Source organism: Cydia splendana, chromosome 1 (genome assembly GCF_910591565.1).
Source record: "Cydia splendana chromosome 1, ilCydSple1.2, whole genome shotgun sequence".
Taxonomy (NCBI): Eukaryota; Metazoa; Arthropoda; class Insecta; order Lepidoptera; family Tortricidae; genus Cydia; species Cydia splendana.
The window spans coordinates 28,204,707-28,226,647 of record NC_085960.1 but is presented as its reverse complement, the minus strand read 5'-3'; the positions used below and the strand labels follow the sequence as shown (position 1 = coordinate 28,226,647).

At 40.1% G+C, this 21,941-nt stretch overlaps 2 protein-coding genes across 2 annotated transcripts; one reads left to right on the top strand and one right to left on the bottom strand.

The window, feature by feature from the left end:
• Nucleotides 1-799: 799 nt before the first annotated feature.
• LOC134792533 (zinc finger protein OZF-like) lies at nucleotides 800-12,566 on the top strand. The gene is made up of 9 exons (XM_063763802.1): nucleotides 800-992; nucleotides 1,267-1,406; nucleotides 1,720-1,750; nucleotides 1,875-1,906; nucleotides 2,188-2,349; nucleotides 5,745-5,870; nucleotides 6,761-6,827; nucleotides 7,146-7,274; nucleotides 12,072-12,566. Exons 1-9 carry the CDS (start codon nucleotides 882-884, stop codon nucleotides 12,456-12,458), a joined length of 1,185 nt encoding a protein of 394 aa, XP_063619872.1. The 5' UTR covers nucleotides 800-881; the 3' UTR covers nucleotides 12,459-12,566.
• A 1,075-nt stretch (nucleotides 12,567-13,641) lies between these two features.
• On the bottom strand, nucleotides 13,642-14,992 carry LOC134792542 (NADH dehydrogenase [ubiquinone] 1 subunit C2). Its single transcript, XM_063763812.1, has 3 exons — nucleotides 14,771-14,992; nucleotides 14,535-14,678; nucleotides 13,642-13,803 (listed from the first exon to the last, which is right to left on the bottom strand). Exons 1-3 carry the CDS (start codon nucleotides 14,928-14,930, stop codon nucleotides 13,754-13,756), a joined length of 354 nt encoding a protein of 117 aa, XP_063619882.1. The 5' UTR covers nucleotides 14,931-14,992; the 3' UTR covers nucleotides 13,642-13,753.
• Between the last annotated feature and the right edge of the window lie 6,949 nt (nucleotides 14,993-21,941).

The following is a 21,941-nucleotide window of genomic DNA, read 5'->3' as shown; positions in this document are numbered from 1 at the left end:
TCTCACATTCCCACCACAGAGCAGTTGGTTTTGACAGGTGTTTGACAGTTACCGCCAAAACAAATTTCCAAGACATTGGCTTGCTGTTTTTCCATCTGGAAGGTCGTGAAGCTAAGCTGCTGGTGAGTTTTTGAATTTGTACCCCAGTTTAGCTGACTATATTGAAAAACAGTTTCTAACGGCTTTTGCCGTTCGAAATAAATATTTAAATTTAGTTGTCCGTTAAACTATCTAGCAAATAAAAACGATCCGCAATAGTGATGGGCAAGTGTTTTCAAAGGCTGCCTGCGCGCACCGTGGCTATGCCAATGAAAATACTAAAACACATGTTAGAAAACACATCGAGCTGGTAAAGCGTGCACGTGTCACCATTATAATTTAATTTTATACCTACATTAAGTCTCTTCAGAGTCTTGTTAGTTTAAATCTTTGTGTGTGTGTATAATAACGGTTGAAATTATAATACTTAAAAGGTGATCTGTGGAGGCATACCCTTCAGTTTACAAGTGATTTGTGTTTTCGAATACGAAACGATCGGATAGTTAATACGTGTTACGTAGAACCTACGTATGAAGGTAGAAGCTTATAGACGTGTAGGTTTTTCAGGCTATCTTTATTATACTGTGCCGAGACTGTGCCAGTACAAAAAATGAATAAATAAATTTGACACATCGAGCTGTCACTCAAGTCAACTGTCAAAACCTCAAAAAGGAAGGAAGAACACTGGCTGGCTTGGACTGGCTCAAACGTATAAATATAGGTTGAACGCTGACTGTATGAAGAATAATTAGATAAATTCAATTTAACTAAAACAAATGACTACTAAATGTTGAATAATTACAATTTTTTTTGAGTTCGTTGGGTGTTAGTTAAATCAAGAAATGAACAAAATTTGCAGAATTTGTTTGGAGGAAGGGGTACTTTCTTCGGTGTTTACAAAGAATTTCAATATATCCTTATGTGATATGATAGAATATTGCTGTAATGTGAAGGTAAAGTATCTTAGAAATACTCCAACTTCCACTGTTTTGCGACTTTACTCTAGGTCCCTTGTTCTCAGTTGTTTGTTTTCTAACATACACTATGTTTTCTTTTTAAATAATGCCTCCTGGCGGAAGTAGTCTTGTAGTTATAATGAGTATACTTATTTAATAAGTATAAATATACTCATTATGTATTAGTTATAATGAGTATATTTATACTTATTAAATAACTTACTGCTATTTTGCCAAAATCATAACCATTAACAGTTACAAAATATTACAGATTGGGAAAAATGATGGGCTGCCAGAACAATTGTGCAGCAACTGCATATACAAGCTGGGAGTGGCTTACCATTTTAAACAGACATGTGAGAGTGCTGATATTCGACTCAGGCAGTACTTGGGACTGCAGTTAACATCTAAGTAAGTATGCACTAGTTCAGCGGTGTCACTTACGAATTTGAACTCATCAGGCAGTCTAGCGCAACTGACCAAATGCGCGCGTGGTGCGAACTAATCAACAAATCGCGTTGTAGCTGTGTAACACTGCTGTACTGGCCCCATTCTTATTACCCGTAAGGCCAGTCCTGAGATATACATCAATGAAGTAAGGCCCATTTTGGTAATGTAGCATGTGTAAACTTGCAATTCATACACTGTTTTCTTAAAATAGCGAAAGGTTTTGACTTCCAATTGGGTTTACATTGGAGTGATTTTTATGTATTTTTTGTTCTAGGTATAATGATGCAGCTATTATGACTGACCCTGTAAGCCTGTTATATTCAGTTTTAGAGCTCCATACAAAACTTTGTTCACAGAGTTCTTATTTTATTATTATTTAAGAATGGGCTGTTTATTGCATTAATGTTTACTAATTTTTTTATATTACAGCTGCCCATACCACAAGCTATAATAAAGAAATGGTAAGATTAAATACTACCTACTAAGATTATTTTGTTGTAACGTAATTCTAGTAAGTAATTCCAATTAAACTTTAATTTTCCTTGTATGGTGGGCTGCTAGAGGTCAAACTATTAAGAGACTAAAGGGGCTCACAAATTACCAGTTTGCTGGACGATATCAGCCTGTCAGATAAACGGAAAAGGTAATGTCTCCGAACAACTAACAGGCTGATATCGTCCAGTGAACTGGTAATCTGTGGGCCCCTTAAGAGAGGTTGATTGTTGAGAGAATTCATTTTCAGCAAATGTAGACTGTCCCAAAAAAAAAGTAGCACCAACTACAAGAAGAAACCTGAGGAGGAAAAGCTAAAGCGTGGGCCGAAGCCTAAACCCAAACAAGTGCATGCATGTTATGAGTGTGACAAGGAGTTCCGCTGCCAGGCACAGTTGGAGACGCATGTCAGGTACATACACTAGTTTGTATAAGATGTCCCTTTTTAGGGTTCCGTACCCAAAGGGTAAATTCGGGACCCTCTTACTAAGACCACAGATTAATAAATAGTTACTACGTAACAGATACTTCATTCCCAAACAAAAGCAAAAATACCTACGCTATAATAGCCTACAAAACCTTAATAATAATACCTGCTGCTCAGGACAAGAAGAAATGTACCATAAGTACGCGCACAATGAGTCGAGACTGTGTTGCCCGCCGTGCGAGTCACGTGCCAACGCGTCCTCGTAAGAATGCGCTAGGGTTGTAGCTACCCTACCTATGATGACTATTGTAATAAAACGAATGTTGCGGGGTGGATTTCAAAATCCAGCGAAAACTTATGGTTCGGTCTTTATAAAAAAAAACTAGTAGGTTGTGCGAGTTGCAACTTTTTTATATGTTTTTAAGAACTATTATCTTCATGTTCCTTCAATTACCATCTCCAATAACTTAATAGTTTTTTTTATATAAAATGTTTTATGTGTCTAAAATCATCACCGTCGACCGGAAAAATCTGAACCTTTTTGTTTGCAGTGAAAATTAAAGCATAACCTATCGTACGATTGCGATTTTTCTTTTACTTATATCTTTTCCATGTTGTTGTTTAACACATGAAAAAATATGCAATAAATTCCTTCACCGAGAAAGTACATTTAAAAATATTTAAAATTTTGTCACGAATATTCGTCAACACCGTCATGGTAATGTCAATGTGAGCTTATCTCGGTGTATGAACAACGAAATACCGCTAAAGGTCCTTGCCCTATTTTTCACTTTAGTGTAGAATGCCAAAAATGATTTCACTATAAAGTCACATCACTGAATCGTGAGAAATATTACGAACAAATTTGTAAAACGTAGTTTGTCACAACAGAGCATCATCACCGTTATGCTTTGGTTTAAAAAAGTTACAAATGATATATTAGAAATAATGACTGAAATGAATGGCAAACTACATGAAGTTTATTGTGTAGCATAGACATTAACTACTATTATTCGTATTCTAGAAATAAAAACAAGAAACTCTCAAATCGTCAACACCATACCCGTCATCACCGGGAAAAAATGACGACCGGTGATGATTTCATGTGTATGGTGATGACGGTTCTCAGAAACTTTTCTAGTTATTTTGCTATAATTCATTATGAAATTAAGCTGTATGTTTGAAAAACGTTCTCTATGTCTTCTAACACTATATAATGTCTACCTTATAAATGTAGAATAAATGTAGAAGAAGATATAACTATTTTTTTCACACTAGAGGATGCTTAGTTTTTATTTAACATTTTGACTGAAGTAGGCAAAATTTAGGTCATTTAGAACTTAGAACATACAAATGTGTTTTTTTTATAATCTAATAATGTAAATCGTGCAACTTAGAGTCTGTAATTGCATGTTAGTCGTGTTAAAACAAAGTATTTAAACAAGCAACATATATTAAGTTTTAAGCGACCATAGGCTACGGTACTGGCTCACTATCGTGAAGGCTTTATGTTTTTTGATAATATTATATTAATTGATGTATATAATTACACCAATTAATAATTATACCATTGGGTAGTCACCGGACCCAATACCTAACATTTTGTAACTTATGACATGCATTACAAGTAGGGGTCTTGCAACTTATAAAACACTGATTATATATTAATGTTTAGCTATTAAACAACATATATATGGATTTAAATCATTATAGCTATTTTTAAAGTTAATTAATAAAACAACAAAAATACAAACTTGTGCAATGAATCAAACTATCAAAAAAAAGTAATATATCATAAAAATTAAGCTCATTGGTAAGCCAGTAATTTTATAATATGACATAAATACCAAGTTATGCAGTAGATAAAAGAAGATGCGGGTTTAAACTGATAATAAGAGTACAATATTGTTAATATGATTTAACATTGAAAATACCCAAAAAAATAAATGAATACATAAATTGCCTATTTCGGAACATAAATTATTTAAAATTATACAATAAAAATACTTGTTATATATTTATTTATATGAATAAAATGTATTTTTTATAATTTTCTAAAAATAATTTATGTAGCTAGTCTTATGTTCAAAAACATGTTATTTGTAATGTTTATTAAAGTTCTAAAGTCTTACAATTAAAAAAAGTTTTTGTTTTTTTAATACGTTTTTAATACATATGTAAATTAGTTCCCAAATCGTCATTACCGTACATGCAGTGTCATTACCGTCTATAAAAGAGTCATTACCATACCATGGTTGTCATCACCATCTTGCGTTTTTATTTTCCGAAAGCGATAACTTCAAATATAAGCCACAAATGATTGTATAAATACCATACATATCCTCAATATACAACCCCCCATTACTTTACCCAGCTAGAATCGTGTTAAATTAAACATTGAAAAAAAATATTTTTTTGTATGGTGAAATTTTTTGTGCTGAAATCCACCCTGCGAATCAAATATGTTTTAGTTTTAATATAATGATTTATAATGTTTTCCCTTCTCGGAATTCTCTGTTATTAAAATTTTATAGTTGAAAATATCCTAAATCGCGTAAATAATTTTAATAAATATTCAGGAGCAAAGCAACGGTTTTTAAAAGTTGTAATACGGTGCTACCAGGCCGATTAATTATTACGTCGTCAAAATTATTTAAATACACTTTTTCTAACCCTTCAATATAATTATTAAACATTTCAGGTGGGACCTTTAGCCCGCCATAAAAAGATGAATCTTTATTATAGGCTTTTTCCTTTGTTTTTTTGACTTTTTCACCCATCTACTGCACAATAATTACGTGGTTTCGGCATTTCGAAGCATAAGCGCGGGAAACGCGCGGCGCAATGCGGTGCGAGCGCTGAGGCGGGTGTTCGGCGGCCCTCTGTCGGTTGTATCGTCGACGATACGCCGAGCGGTAGGCATATAGCACCTGGCCTTGAGCGTGTGACGGAGGCCTGCTAAGACTCCGCTGTCCGTCCGTCCGTCCGTCTGTCACCAGGCTGTATCTCATGAACCGTGATAGCTAGGCAGTTGAAATTTTCAGATGATGTATTTCTGTTGCCGCTATAACAACAAATACTAAAAAGTACGGAACCCTCGATGGGCGAGTCCGACTCACACTTGTCCGGTTTTTATTTTTACACAACCCGGCAGGGACCTGATGGATGGCATGATCCTGTAAAAAGATTGCATTATTGAAACAGCCCAACACTGTCTTTATCACTCTTTCATATAGACAAATCCGGATCGTCATAACTATACTGGAACTATCAAAATAATATTACTGTCATTACCTCATTAGGAGTCATTTACTGTTTCACAATGGTTGCATGGTAGCCAGTATAATCTATTTTGAAGAATAATGTGTATTGTTTTTCAGAACTCACACGGGAGACAAGCCCTTCAGTTGCATGTACTGTTCCCGCCGCTTCGCGCAAAAACATAACCTGACCATACACCTCCGGGTACACACAGGCGAGAAGCCATTTCAATGCGAGGTCTGCAGGTACCGTAAAATAATCCTTACTACCTGGCAAGTGCTGCCTCTGCGTGCGTCCTACGAGTATGACACGGGCAAGGGCAGTATCCTTTTGGTGTACGGTGTGTACCACTTATTTACATTTCTTTAAAGTGTCAATAGAGCGTCTATGTGTTGGCTTCGGCTCCATACACGCCTCCCAAAGGTACCAAACACCATTATTCCATGATAGGTAAAAACAAACAAATTATGCACATACGAGGGGCGTTCAATATATAATGAGAATGAGATGCAAACTCTTTAAATATTAGGAAAATAAATACTGGCCGGTAAAGCTAATCTACCTAGCTGATTGCCATGAAAAAAAAAACTAACTGTTTTTGTTTAAAAAAAAAATACGGCGATTTCTTTGCGATGCTATTGAGTACGTTAGCGAAAATGGAGAAAATTGAACTGCGCGCCTGTAGTCGCTGCAGTACAAGATTTTTTAAGTACTCAAGATAAAACCTTTTTTAGAAATGGAATTTTAAGTTTAGAAAAAAAATATACTAAGTGTATTATGCTAAAAGGTGACTACGAGTATGTCGAAAAATAAAATAACATTTAATATAAGTTGTATATAACATACTCATTCTCACTTTTTATTGAACGCCCCTCGTAGTTATGACGCAGCTTATTACTCCGTACCGTAATCACCTATATGGCGTTTCCGCCGGGTGCTGAACAGAATTACGCGATCTTACGCTGTGAGAGTAAACAGTCGGTAATGCGAGTTGCGGTTCATACAAAGTGGCGTTTTTTCTCTGAACATTTGTGGTAAAAAATATTTTTCTTTAAAGCAATCTAGGTAAATGTAGATGGTTTTCAGTAAGTACATGCTACCTACATGCATTCAAGTGTTCAAATTTTTGTTCCAGTAAAACATTTTCCGCGCAGGGAAATCTTCAGGCCCATCTCAAAATTCACACAGGACAAAAAGATCATGTAAGTTCATAAATATACCTACGCCTATGTAATAAGTTGTTAAATTTTTTTATCGATTTAGTTTTTGGCACATTTCAAATAATTTTTGTCCAAGAATGCCGTGTGAAACAAAGGAAGGAATGAAAAAATTGACACGGGTCTGCTATGTGTCGGTAGCCCAGTTGGTTAGAGCGATCGGAGCCCGAAGCGTAGTAAAAGTCTGTTACCGCGCCGAGTGTCTTCCACCCTCGCAGACGGTTCTTCGATGCGATGGTAGTGCTTGTCTTATTTTTGTAGGTATATCTTACCTTATTAAAAAGTATATTATATAAATTACAGGTTTGTTCCCTGTGTAACAAGTCGTTTATCACATCCAGCGAGTTGTCGCGACACATCAACAAACACAGAGGGGTAAAGAACTACAAATGCGACATCTGCGGGGCTGCTTACGCGCAAAGCAGGGATCTGGTAACTTATTTACACTGTTCACTGAATGTTGCTGTAAATTTGTGAATACCCATGTAGCACTATTAGCAGTAACAAATTTGAAACTTTGCACGTGTGTAGTAGGTATACAGGTTGGCTAAAAATAATTGCATTCCCGTTGCCAGGGAGGTTTTGGGATTATACTGAGCAATTCGGAGTTGGTTCCATATTAAAGTTGCTCAGTATAATCCCAAAACCTCCCTGGCAACGGGCATGCAGTTATCTTTTAGCCACCGTGTATACAATAGAAAAACATTGTATCTGGTAGGTATATCTTGTTAAAGTTCGGTATTGAACATATCACCTAGGTGATATTACCTACTACAATCTAGATTGCGACCTACTAGAATCTAGATTCTAGTAGGTAATATCTGAAAATCGCAATACAACTAGCAGGAGATCTAAGGTCCACCACCTTGCATTTTGGAGACAAAGCAAACTGCTTGGAACAGGTGTTCCTGGGGGTGATCTGAGCTGATTAAGCCCGGTCGCCAAGAGGTTCCCCCCAGCAGGTGGGCAGGGGAGGGGGGGTAAAAGTGCCTCCGGCGCGCCTCACTCTAAGCTTTATATCTGCATACATCTCGCAACTATATCAAGTTTGGTGTCTTTTTCGTGTAATTCGAGGATGAAGAATTCATTTCTGTGACTAAATTTTCACTCACCCATACAAAAAATTCGAGAAATTAAAAAAAAATCTATTGTTTTTTTTTTTTCGAAAATCCTCAACAAAATGTATACTGTGAGGATTTGCTCTAGAAAAAAAATACCTGTGAATAGCCCAGTTCTCCTACTATAGCGAATAGTAAACTTGTCAAACATTTTTTTCATAACTCTGTTAAAAAAAATGTTTTGTGTCGCGCGGCGTACCTGCATTGTAAGAGCGGTATGCAGCATTTAGGATTTTTAAGTGTTTAGATGATTTCTGATAAGTTGTTATTCTTCTGGTTGTAGATTACATTAATAAATTACTTCTGGACGTGATATATATACAAATATAAATTAAATATATAAATAAGGATGTTGGGAAAACTTTCGCCAACAGAGTTAAGTATTATAAAATTTATAAATGTGATAAAATTAACATTATTATTTGTATGTCTTTTCCATATCTCGGGACCATGGGGTCCCGGACCTTTGGGAGGCGTACGTGGGGACGAAGCCAACAGCGCAGAGGCCCTTTAAGGCACGTTAATCTAAAAGCAAGGGATACATGTGGTGGATACTATCCCCGAACGCACAATATGATACATCCGGAGATGGTCCCCGCCAGGTGCAAAGACTATTGCAGTGCAGCACTTTTGTGCTGCGATGGGAACTACGGTCATGGGCTATAGATTTGAAAGTTGGATGGACTGGATAATGGGCTATGGGAGAGACTAGCGGACACCTGCCGTGACAATCAGTCTCAAAATTGTAAATGACAGGTGGTGACTCGCCAACGCCACAGTGCGACAACAGGCCAACACTTTGGAGTGGCTGTGAGGTTGTCGAGAGGTGAGTCTGCGGTAGCCAGATCCCGGTAATCCGTTCAGCAGGCCGCCGGCGTTATGACATTTTACACTTCGAACCTGGAGCATAGGTCCCGCTCTTGCGACTCCATTCTGGCCGGCCAATCAAGGCAAGCACAGAGGCGAGGGCCAGATGACAGGGCCCTCTGGAATAGGGGTCCGCGGTGTCGTCACTCACCGTCAGCTCGCCACAAGCTGCCCCCGCGGGACATTATTATTATTATTGTGGTGTTGTGGGCCTTTGAGTGTCGCATTGACCAGCATTGATCTATTGTGACGGCCCTTTAAGTTCATTACTAATGCCCGTTGCATCCAGAAAGTTCCAGATTCTTTGGGCCGTAATGTTTTGTACCTCATAGGGTTGCACTACGTGTCGCCGTACCTACCTAGGGTACTGCTTTTTGACATTAGTAGTCCACAAGAACAGAGAATGTGCATTGCAGTCTCCTCTGACTCCTGACAGAACCTGCATGTCGCATCTTGTTTCTTGCCAATTTGAAACATATGTTTGTTCAACTTGCAGTGTCCAGTCAGTATTCTGGTCACCGCGCAGGTTTTGTGCCTTTTGAGTCTTAAAAGCTCCTTAGCAGTTTTGCTGTTGAACCCTTTGATCAAAGCTTTCGAGTGTTCTTGTCCTTTAACGAACTTCCACCAATCGATTGCCAAGTTGCTGAGCAGAGAATATGCATCTCGTTTTGTGCTTCCACAGAAGGGTTCTGGGCCGACCAGGGGTGTGTCTGCGCCCTTTCTAGCAAGTTCGTCCGCTTCTTCGTTTCCGTTAATGTCGGAGTGCCCTGGTACCCATCTAAGTGTAACTTTGTTGGAGTAAGCCAGTGCATTTAGGTTTGTTTTACAGTTCTGGACTAGTTTTGAGTTTGACTCAAGGGATTCTAGTGCCAGCGGAGCAGCCTGGCTGTCTGAGTTGATGTAGATAAGCTGGTGTCTTAGGTTTCTATCCAGGTTGATCTCCGCACATTTGTTGATGGCGAAGACTTTTCTGCCTGGAAGATTGAGGCCAGTGTGCCCATGCTGACGCTAGCTCTGAGCTTAGATCTCTCACCATAGATCCCACATCATACATCATTGCCTTTCTTGGAACCATCTGTATACCAGATGTGGCTTCCCTCTTCGACGTACATTTGGTTGTTGATCCATTTGTCTCTAGGAGGTATTTCTACTGTTTACAGTTTGGTGAGATGACATTCGGTGTGCGTGTCATCAGTGGGCATGCTAAGGGTTCTATTCGCAAAAACCCAGGCCTTTAGATTGGTTAATGCCTGAGAGCGCCATTTTGGCCTGTTTAGTGTGCATATTCTGTAGACGCACTGCTTGGCCTCCTTTTGCACCTGCAAGTGGAGTGGTATGATGTCCAGCAGTGCATCTAGGGCCGCTCCCGGTGTCGAGGAGTAGGCGCCTGTTACTGTTAAACAAGCCGTGCGTTGCAGGCTGTTTAGAGTGTCTATTGCTGTCTTTTGGCTGGTTTTGTTACACCAGACGGCGGAGGCGTAGGTGACAATTGGCCTCACTACCGCTGTGTTTACCACATAGCTATCTTGCTCCTGCCATTCGACAGCGTGACCACATGGCCATTTTCGCTTTATGTATAATGTTTCTCAGGTGAGGGTTCCGAGTTAACTTTTGGTCGAAGGTGACCCCTAGATACTTGACCTCTGCCGAGAACGGTATTATTTGTCCATTAAGTCTTGGTTTTGTGAGTTTATCGAGCTTCCGTTTCCTCGTGAATGGTTAAATGACTATTACAGTCTTGCTCGGATTAATGGACAAGTCATTTTCTCTACTCCATTTGAATATTGTGTTTAGAGCTCCATGCATTAGGTTGGATATTGTGTTGAGGCAAGGGCCTTTGACGATGACTACAAGGTCGTCGGCATATCCTTGTGTATCAAAGTCTTACAAAGACAGTAGTAAGTAGTAACAAAGATAAAACGCCTCCTTGTAGGCACCCTTTAGTGGTATAAAATTCATGCTCTATATATAGTATTGATGGTCAGAGTGGCTACTCTGTTCGAGAGCATGCTATGTACCCATCTGGTGGTTTCGTCTACTCCCTTTGATTTCATACCATTGAGTATGGTCTCTGCGGGCGTATTGTCGAAAGCACCTTCAACATCAAGGAACGCACATAGAGCGGTTTGCTTTTCCTCTAGGGTTTTCTGCACCTTGTCAACCTGGTTGAAAATTATTTCGGCGACACCGCGGTTTTCAGTTGTGTCGCATGTTCCGGTGTAGGATTTGGTCTATGTTTGGGGACAGATTATAGCCCCTCAGCAACAGCCACCATGCCCTGCTGACTGGGGCTGGTCCAAACAACATGGAGCCCATATGGACAAGCCTACCTGCGGCGGCTGCTGCTTGTTTAGAGCTTATTCGTTGCCGCTGCAAAACAAAATGCGCAGGGAGGTGCAACTGCATTAAAAAAAAACCTAAAATGCACAGTCTCATGGGCATGTAATGGCAATTACGAACAATATATATCTTATTTTAACCCGCATTTTTTGTCAAACATCTCCTATGTTAATTTTATCACATTTATAATACTTAACTCTATTAGCGAAAGTTTTCCCAACATCTTTATTCATATATGTATATATATCACGTCCAGAAGTAATTTATTAATGTAATCTACCACCAGAAGAGTAACAACTTATCAGAAATCATCTAAACATACTTAAAAATCCTAAACGTTGCATACCACTCTTACAATGCAGGTACGCCGCGCGACACAAATCATTTTTTTTAACAGAGTTATGAAAAAAAATGTTTGACAAGTTTACTATTCTGTATAGTAGGAGAACTGGGCTATTCACAGGTATTTTTTTTCTAGAGCAAATCCTCATAGTATACATTTTGTTGAGGATTTTCGAAAAAAAAAACAAAAGATTTTTTTTGAATTTTGAATTTTTCGAATTTTTTGTATGGGTGAGTGAAAATTTAGTCACAGAAATGAATTCTTCATCCTCGAATTATACGAAAATGACACCAAACTTGATATAGTTGCGAGATGTATGCAGATATAAAGCTTAGAGTGAGGCGCGCCGGAGGCACTTTTACCCCCCCTCCCCTGCCCACCTACTGGGGGGAACCTCTTGGCAACCGGGCTTAATCAGCTCAGGTCACCCCCAGGAACACCTGTTCCAAGCGGTTTGCTTTGTCTCCAAAATGCAAGGTCCCCTTAGAAAACGGGACCTTAGATCCCCTGCTAAACAATAACATTCTGTACCTAAGATTAATTGAATTATTTTTGTTTCAGAAAATACACAAGATGAAGAAGCACCAGATTAGCGCTCAAAATACCACAACTCAAAATGATGCTTATAACAATAGCAGCAACATTGACATCATTGGCATTGATGTGGGTAAAGAGAGCTCTTTGCCAACCAAGGTACACAGTGGGCATAGACCAGCAGACATCGAAAGTATAGGCTTGGTCAGCTCTAAAGAGCTGCATTCAGTTGCCGGGAAGCATCCGCCCCAGCCCAGCCAGTTGTGTCAGAGTAAAGGGTTCCAGCAGTACGGCAACAAGCTGGAACCCCACACCTGCACGGTTTGCGGTGAAGTGTTTGATTACATTACTGCTCTAGCACAACATTATTTGCATCGACATAAAGACTGTGAACCATTACCCATATTAAGTTAATTGGTAATTTTTATTCCAAGCAAGGTTCTGTGATAGTGACATTGTTGAAATATTTACAGAGTATCTCTGTTGGCTATGTGCGCGATTGTGGCAGCCAGGGCTCGGAACCGGTATTTTTTTAAAACCCCGAAATAGCCCAATATTTTGAATTATTATATGATTTGTATGTACTGAATCATGTATTTAGGTAACAACTTCGTATTATTAAGATTGTCTCACTAAAAATGAAACCAAATAAACCAAAGACCGAAAACGAACGGTCTAATACCGGTATTTTTGTATGGAGTAAATATCGGTTTCCGACCCCTGGTCGCAGCGCAAGGCAGTTATATTGATCATTTGAAAGATGTGTAAAATATGAAAATTGGGCTCACAAACTAACAGTTTGATGTCAGGGCAAAACACGAGGAAGGAAGAAACAGAGGGAGGTTTTCCCCAGCACTGAGGCATACACTTTGGACTTTAAAAAATACGAAATACGAAACCTAAGTAGGCATATGATGGATGGCATTACAGGATGGCCCAGAAATATGTTGACTATTTTTTTAACTGCAGCATAGCATATTGTATGATAATTTAACACAGCGGTCGGCAACCTTTTAGCAGCCAAGGGCCACATAGCAGTTAACAAAGTGGACGCGGGCCGCACTTTGTTAATATTTATGACTTTATCAGACATTGTCATTTGTCAATATTGCATACAAAATAGCCAGGGAGGCTCGCGGGCCGCAAGTGAGAGGTTTGCGGGCCGCTGATTTAACACATTAATTGCCACTAAGTACTATGGGTTACGCTTGTAACGCGTAGCCACGTCTTTGCCGTATGTAGCGAGTAGTCACTACGAACAGTGTACACGAGAGTCTGGTTCTTGGCCTTGAATGTGTTAAACAAACATTTGCAGTGTATCAAAGTTTTGTTTTAATTTTTAACAACATTTTGTAAAAGTAGTGTCAGTAAGATAAATATCCCTAAAATTGTTTTGCAACAAATTTTAGGGCCACCCCTGTATACAGATAAAATAAGTGTCACTTTTTAATACCGCACAATTGTAAGAGACTGGCACTCACACTGTTACGTACATAGACAATAGTGACCAGCATAAGAATATAGATTATGAATCTAGTCAAAACCAGTTTCCAGATTAAGGCACAGCTTTACCGTTTTAGGGTATTAAATGTCAAGCTTGTGTGTTTTGTAGAACCTTACATTAATTTATTAAACCATCTTTAAATTAACAGTAGTTTTATTTGCACTAGTTTTCAGTTACTATAAATAAATTGATTGTTCTAATAGGTTTAGCGAATTGGGATCCATGGCTCCAAAATGTCTCCAATCCTCTTCCTCTCTGTAACAAAAAGCTTATATTAGATGGCAGAAAAATAAAACACAATAGATTAATGATATAATATACCTTCAAACTTTTAAGAATATTCTCATAATGAATACTTGGGAAATAAAAAGTTGCCATCAGTTTCCGTGCATTTCTGTTTTTTTCTTTTTTTCTTATCTTAGTTCAGTGGGATTGGTGAGAGCTTGACATGAGTGAAACAAAAATAGACTGAATGAAATGGTTCACAATGACGCTAGCACGAGTGTGAACGAGATAAAAGAGTGACAAACAGTCCTAAACCTGAAAAGTATAAAGGAAAATCAAATAATTGTTTTTATTGTGTCAAGCTTTTTAATGTTTAACCGTCATATAGTATTGTACAACTTGAATCGTAATTCAGTTGTTAAAGATTTAAAAAAACTACTGTAAAATCGATTCATATTCATTCCAGCTCTCAACGACCGAACTGAACTAAAGGAACTAAAAGACCAAACTAGTTTGTTTGACCGATTGACCGAGTGTGGAATGCTCTCTGTAGTGACCGAGCAGGCACAAGCCTAATAGACTGCATCTTATCATATCCTTATCTTTTATTGATAGGTAGCTATCAAAACATTGTATTCAGTAAAATAACATTTTATATCTCATGGTACCCAAAAAATATTAATTATTTTACTGAATAAAATATATGAGTTAATTCATGAATATTGTGCTTGACTAGGATTAATCCCCATTCGAACGTATACCTGGGATTGGGAAGTCTTCAGGATGAAGCTCAACATAATGCCTGTACACCGCGTCTCTTTCGGCAAAATAAGCATCACGCCTCTTCTGAGCAAAACTCAGCACAGCAACCCAACCCGCCACGCCGAGGATGTGCTTTTGTATCCCTGAAAAATAAACCGTGGAACAACATGTACAACTATTGCTTAGGTTGAACCTGTTTTCTATAATCAAGTTGTTATTAATATTATGTAATTACCGCTAAAGACTGGACGTCTCGTGCCGAAGTTTATGAAAACTCCTGTTGCAATTCCAAAGCCAACACCTAATATTTCTGGCCAGTACTTATTCAGAAATGGTTTTTCTCTGCAGTCATCACCTAATTTAAGTAAATCAATCGCAGACATTTGCGAGGACATTTTTAATTGTGATTATTTTCACTTCCTCGGCACGACGGAATATTATTCGTTCTAGAGTGCTGTCAGTGCTGTCAAGTGAATGTCAAATCAAAATGTCAGTGTCAGTCATAGATGGTAGGATCCTATAGACGCGCTATAATAGGAGTGCGTCCGTGAGGGACAAAACAAAAACATACGCAATGCGACACTGTAATTGGCCGAGTTTTTTTGTTGCCCGCCATATTTCCCACTAAATTTACGGTTGGGAATAAAAAAAATGTGAGACTAACAAGGACAAACAGTAATAGCGCTTTCTCTGCTACTCCTACTAAGAGATACATAAGCCTATCCCGTTCGGTCATTTCCTCCCACCCCTTATGCCATCCAGTTATACTATATTTATGTCAGTGAAAAAATGTTGCCATATTCATTTTAAAGGGCTCTATAGATAAATTGCAAGTGTCTGCGATCCGGTACGCCCGCCTGTTACTGCCTTTATGTTTTACTATCGAACCAATTCCCAATCTAGTTGAATCTTGTACATAAAATTGCATCGTGTGAAACCATGAAGTTATAAGATGGAGTGAACTGTCACTTTTTTTGCCATCTTATCTTATCTTATCTTATTGTTTTCGGGGGCCCTTGCGGATACACTTCGACCCATAGGGATCTTTTGTGCAGTTACCCCCTAGAAGAGATCCGTCAACTACTCAAGAGCTTTTCCCACCGTATCCATGTGTCGGATGATGGAGCTCATGGGTAGCGTTTTAAAGTCCTTTGGTTCCAGGTATCCTGCTCCAAAGTCCTTCATTCTTTGTCTGGCGAGGGCGTGACATTCACACATTAAGTGTCTTACTGTCTCTTCCTCTTCGCCACACATACGACAATCGGTGTTGTCAGAGTGTCCCATCTTGGCCAGAAATCCTTTGACCCCGTAATGGCCAGTAAACACCCCCGTTATGATTTGGAGTTGTCTTTTGCTAAGTTTCCAAAGCTTTTTGCTCCAGCCGGAGTCTATTCCTTGCATAAAGAGCTTTGCATGCTTTAGACCCGTCAGACTATCCCATTCTTCCTGGTGTTTGGTCTTGGTATGGTCTTTAATAGCCGTTGTGATGGTTCCCTGTGAGAGCCCCACGAATGGTTCCGGACCTATAAGGTTACTTACAGATCCGGCTCTGGCGAGTTCATCTGCATTTTCATTGCCTATGAATCCCTCGTGCCCTGGGATCCATACCAGTTGCACTCTGTTTTGCCTTCCAAGCTGGTTCAGGGCTTGGACGCCATTATATACCAGTCTAGAGTCCACTCTGGGAGCTTCGAGCGCTTTGAGAGCGGCCTGACTGTCGCTGAGTATATAGATATTCTTCCGTTGGGTTCGCCTAACTATATTCTCATGCACACAGGCAATTATAGCGAATGTCTCGGCTTGGAAGACAGTGGCGTAATTGCCCATGCTTATACTACTACTAAAGTCATTTGCATAAATGCCTGCCCCCGTACCAGATTCTGTCTTAGACCCATCTGTGTACCATATGATGTCGTTTTCATCAGAGATTGGTGCTTCAAGACCTTCGGTCCACTCAGCCCTTGTTGGAATTTTAACGTTAAAATTCTTATGGAACACAAACTTGGGTTGCATCTTATCGCAGCCCATGTTCGTAATCCTTTTCATGAAATTGTCACATTCCATGTTTGTGTGTTTGGTCTTTGGCTTGCTATCGCTCCAGAGGCCTGTTAGGGTCAACCTGTGTAGCGATTTCCGCGCCTCAGATTGTATCACTAGGTGAAGCGGCGAGAGGTCTAGCAGTACCTCCATCGCCGCTGTTGGCGTCGTTCTAAACGCGCCAGTAATAGCCATGCATGCCGTTCTTTGTATTTTCATAAGGGCATCCCTGCATGTGCTCTTTAGTGTCCTTGGCCACCATGCCAGGCATCCGTACAAGATGATTGGTCTTACCATCATGGTATAGATCCATCTTAGTACCTTTGGGTTTAGACCCCACGTTTTGCCATAAGCCGATCTACACATTCCAAACACTCTAAGTGCCTTGGTGGTTGTTAGTTCGACATGCTTTCTCCAGTTCAGCTCTTTATCTAGTGTAACGCCTAGATATTTCACTTCATTGGACATATCCAGTACCCTTCCATAAAGCTTCAGCTGCTTCATGCCATTAAGGGTCTTTTTCCTGGTAAACGGTATTACCACTGTTTTGCCTGGGTTTATGGAGAGTTGATGACAGTTGCACCATCTCTCCACTTGCTTCAGTGCTTTATTCATGATTTCCGATACTGTTCCCGGGAATTTCCCGTTTACATGAATCACTAAATCATCTGCGTACCCTACCGTATGTATTGGGCCTTTGTTTAGTTCTTCCAACAGTGAGTTAACTACCAGACTCCAGAGAGTTGGTGAGAGAACCCCACCCTGTGGACAACCCTTCGTGGCCGTAGCTAATATTTCATCTCCCATAAGGGAGGATTTTATTAGTCGGCTATTTAGCATAGTACCAATCCATCTACAGATTGTTGGTTCTATGCCGTGTTTAGATGCTGCAATATTGATTGCCTGATACGTGGTGCGGTCAAATGCCCCCTCCACGTCTATAAAAGTGGCCAGACATAGTTCTTTGTTCTCTATCGCCAGTAGGGCTACCGCCAATACCGAAAATCGTCAATTGCGGGCATTTTTCTCTGTCACTCTAATTACGCCTTCATTGGAGTAAAAGAGTAAGATCCCCGCAATTTGCGAATTTCGGTTTTCGCGGTAGCCCCTCTGTTCCGCTCTGGTTGTCACCAGGTGTAGTGCCGTTTCAGTCGATAAGATGGAGTGAACTGTCACTTTTTTTGCCATACTAAATTTAACCTTATCACCGAGCTAGAAAGACGTTCTTACCAGACTAGAGAAAACGGTCCACTTGAGATAGCAAAGGTGGGTCGCGGTGTCTCACTCGCACATGTTGCCAATGTTAAAAATATACCATTGTGGTAGTATTTATATCAATATACTACTAAAGTTAAATACCTTCTTATATTATTTAAGTGCTATATTTAGAGTAAGGTTCTGATATCTTTTAAGAAATTTGTAAATAATTATGATGTCAATATTATTAACTGATTTAACCAAGCATGTGCACAGCAAAAAAAACATTCATTTTGATATGGTAGACATTGTAGTAACTTTGAATATTAATTGGTATCCCTAACGTTCTGCTAACGTGTGATGACATGTTATCAAAACATGTGAATGAAAAATTTCCTAAAAATGGTGAATAAATGTTGCGTTAAAGGTTGTAGGAGTGAAAGAATTTCTAATTGTGAAATATTGTTTCACAAGGAAGCCACAATTATTACATTTTGCGATAAAAATACAAGTCAACATTGTCAAACTCATTAGGGTGACCATGATGTCGGCACGATGAGAATCAGTGTTACACAATTCTTATTACGTACTTAAAAGTAAGTTTATATGAATAGGTATGTATTTATTTCGGCATGTTTAAATTGGTGAAATGAGAGCCAATACAGAATAAATAATTGCCAAAATTGAAATCCAAAGTCCTTAAACATTACAGACACATTTATACATTGTTATAATAATAAAAAAATACATTGATAATAAAAGCAAAATAGAACTTTATGGTAATTTACTGACTTTTGGGACGATACCAGAAACGTTACTGGGAATTTACCCTATTTGGAAAATTTACTGGGAACGGCACATCACTAGTTTCTTTACATTTCACGACGCTTCTCTTTTCGCACAGATGGCCTACCACCGTGAACACCGAGGTTCACAAATTGCGGGCATCTTTCTCTTTTACTCCTATAAAGGAGTAATTACAGAGACAGAGAAAGATGCTCGTCAAACGATGCAAACTTCGGTGTCTATGCTCCAGTGACAAGCGTCCTAGTTAAAAACTATAGCAAACGGGCGTAGCGGTCCCACGCGACCCTGTGGCAGTGGCGGATTTGCCCTAAGGCCGAGTAAGCCCGGGCCTAGGGCGGCCAGATATTTTAAGCGGCAGTCTATATGATGGGTGCTGAGAAAGAACGGCTAGTGCTTGCTGCCTGGGCCTGGGACCTAACGCGGCAAAGACTGTAAACAGCTCTCAGGACAGTGGGGGTGTCCTGAGAGCCTACCCCGACCCGCTTTCGACGTGTTGCCTCTTTGTAGCACTTTCGTACGTAAGTGTGACAGAGGGGCGACACGTCGAACGCGGTTTGCGGTAGACCCTCTGGTTCTGTCAGCATATCTATCTCTCTATCTCTCTCACTCATACCTGTATTCTTGACAGATGTTACGGCGGACCACCTTCCTGAGGATCGACCATGTTCGTGGTCCAGCATCTACGCCTATTAATAACAGTTTTTAGAACAACTAAATTAAGTACCTAAGGTTGTGTGAAGCGTTGTACAGAAGAGAAAAAAAACTATATCCATCCCTTTTTAGGCCATAATACTAATACAGCGAAAAGACAGTATGATTCTTTATAACTGATATAACTATGCATGAATAAGAAAAGATCCTGGCCAAACTATATATTCAATGTTATCCTAATATCCCACATATATATATGACTTATGGTCACCCTAATTAGAAAGAGATGCAACGGCCCACCTTGACTTCTCATGCCCGACTTGACAAAACTGTTTCTATGTATTATCAAAATGTGCGAGGGTTGCGAACCAAAACAGAAGAATTTTTAAGTAATATCTTAGTTTGTACTTGTGATCTTGTTGCGTTGACTGAAACATTTTTGACCAGTTCTGTTAGCGATTCGGAACTCTTTCCCCCTGGCTTTGTAGTGCTACGTAAAGATCGAGCACGCGACGTTGGGTGGGGAGGGGTTCTACTCGCAGCATCAAATCCTTTCATTTTGCGCCCAATTTATGACATAGATGGAATTACAGAGGAAATGGAGTTAGTAATTGCCACAGTTCAATGGAAAAATGTTAAGTTCCTGTGTTGTGTAGTTTATCTTCCGCCGAGCTACAATGATAATCAGTACTTATCCGTTCTATCATGCCTGGAAAATGCTGCCTGCAAATATTCTGACCTTGATATGTTAATTATAGGCGACTTCAATTTGAACTCATGTAGTGTTAAGGTTCGAAACCATTTTGAGACTTTTTTAGCTTTTTGCCAATTCTACCAACACAACACAATACATAATCACCATGGTGGACTGTTGGACCTGGTATTGAGTGGGCTGGATTCTGATCGCTTAACAGTGTCTGATGATATAGAGCCACTGGTGCCGCCGGACGCCTACCACCCGCCCCTCGAAGTAGCGCTAGTATTGCCGCGAGGTGTATCGTTGACACCCTCGCCTACGCTGAGTGGCCCCCCCGTGCCGCCGGTGTGGGATTTTCGTAAAGCCGATTTTGAGTCGTTGTACGCATCACTAGCTTGTATCGATTGGGGCGAGGTCTTACAGACACGTAATGTTGAATTGGCGACCGAAGCTTTCTATACAAAATTAAAAGAATGTATATCTAGCTGTGTTCCTAATAAAAGGCCAAGTAAAAGGTCCGGGCGGTATATCTATCCTCCGTGGTATACACCGGAAATTATCAGGTATATTCAGAGCAAATACTTTCACCTAAAAAAATACAAACAAACGGGAAAATTGTTTAACAGAGAGCTCTATAGATACTACAGGGGGCATGTCAAAATGTTAATCAAAGTTGCATATGGACGATACCTCGATAACATTGAGCGAGATATTATTAATGAGCCAAATAAATTCTGGAGTTATATTAGGAACAAAAGGAGGGATAGACGCGAAAGTACCTATTCGTATAAAGGTAAAATCGTGGTCGGGCAGGAGGCAGCAGAAGCGTTTGCAGAATATTTTAGCTCTGTGTTCCACAGTGAGGCACCGCGCTTAGACGCCGAGGAGGCGGCGCGCTGTGGCGCGACGGAGGCTGATGCGACGCGTGTGGCTGTCGACAGCGTGGACGCGCGGGAGCTGCGCCGCGCGGTCAGGGCTCTTAGGGCACGGTCTGCCTCGGGTCCGGACGGGGTGCCGACCTTCTTAGTCCGCGATTGTATTAGTGTTTTGGAGCAACCGCTTTTCTATATATTTAATCTGGCACTACAGCACTCTACCTACCCTTCTTGCTGGAAAATCACCAGAGTAACACCTGTACCCAAGAACAGTGTCGGTTCCGATGTGAGTAACTATCGGCCCATTGCGGTGCTGTCAGTTTTTGGCAAGGTCTTCGAAACCGTTGTCAACAATAGAATCAAAAATCAAACGGCCGCTCAACTTGATGACGCTCAACATGGCTTTAGGACTGGTAGATCAACCACAACAAATCACATCTGCTTTATAGATTATGTGAATACAGCCATGGATCACTGGTCCCAGGTAGACGCGGCCTATTTTGATTTCAAAAAAGCGTTCGATTTGGTTGACAATGACGTTTTGCTACAGAAGTTAGCTGGGTTCGGATTCACGCCTAAGCTGATAAATTTTTTTGCAGATTACCTACGTGGTCGTAGTCAGTACGTAGCATTGTCCGGATATCAGTCCCAGCCATATTACACCCGATCAGGTGTTAGTCAGGGCAGCACGTTGGGACCGACTCTGTTTCTACTGATGATCAACGATCTACCGAAGGTCGTCAGAAACTCTAGGTGCCTATTATTTGCAGATGATCTCAAGCTCTTCCTGCAGATTGGTGAACGGGATGACTGTGCCAAACTGCAGAAAGATATTGAGGCTGTGGTAGATTGGAGTGATGCTAACAAACTGCAATTTAACGCATCTAAGTGTAAAACCGTCACTTTTACTAGGGCTCGTTCACCAGTGTACGCTGCATACCATCTTCGAGACGTTCCGCTTGAAAGAGTCAGTGAAATATCTGATTTGGGACTCAAACTGGATGTGGAGCTGGACTTCCGTACACATATAACACAGACGTGTAAAGCCGCTACGAAAACGCTCGGGTTCATAATGAGGGTATCCGCGCAGTTTAAAAACATCAGGGTAGCGATATTGTTGTACAATGCTTACGTCCGGAGCA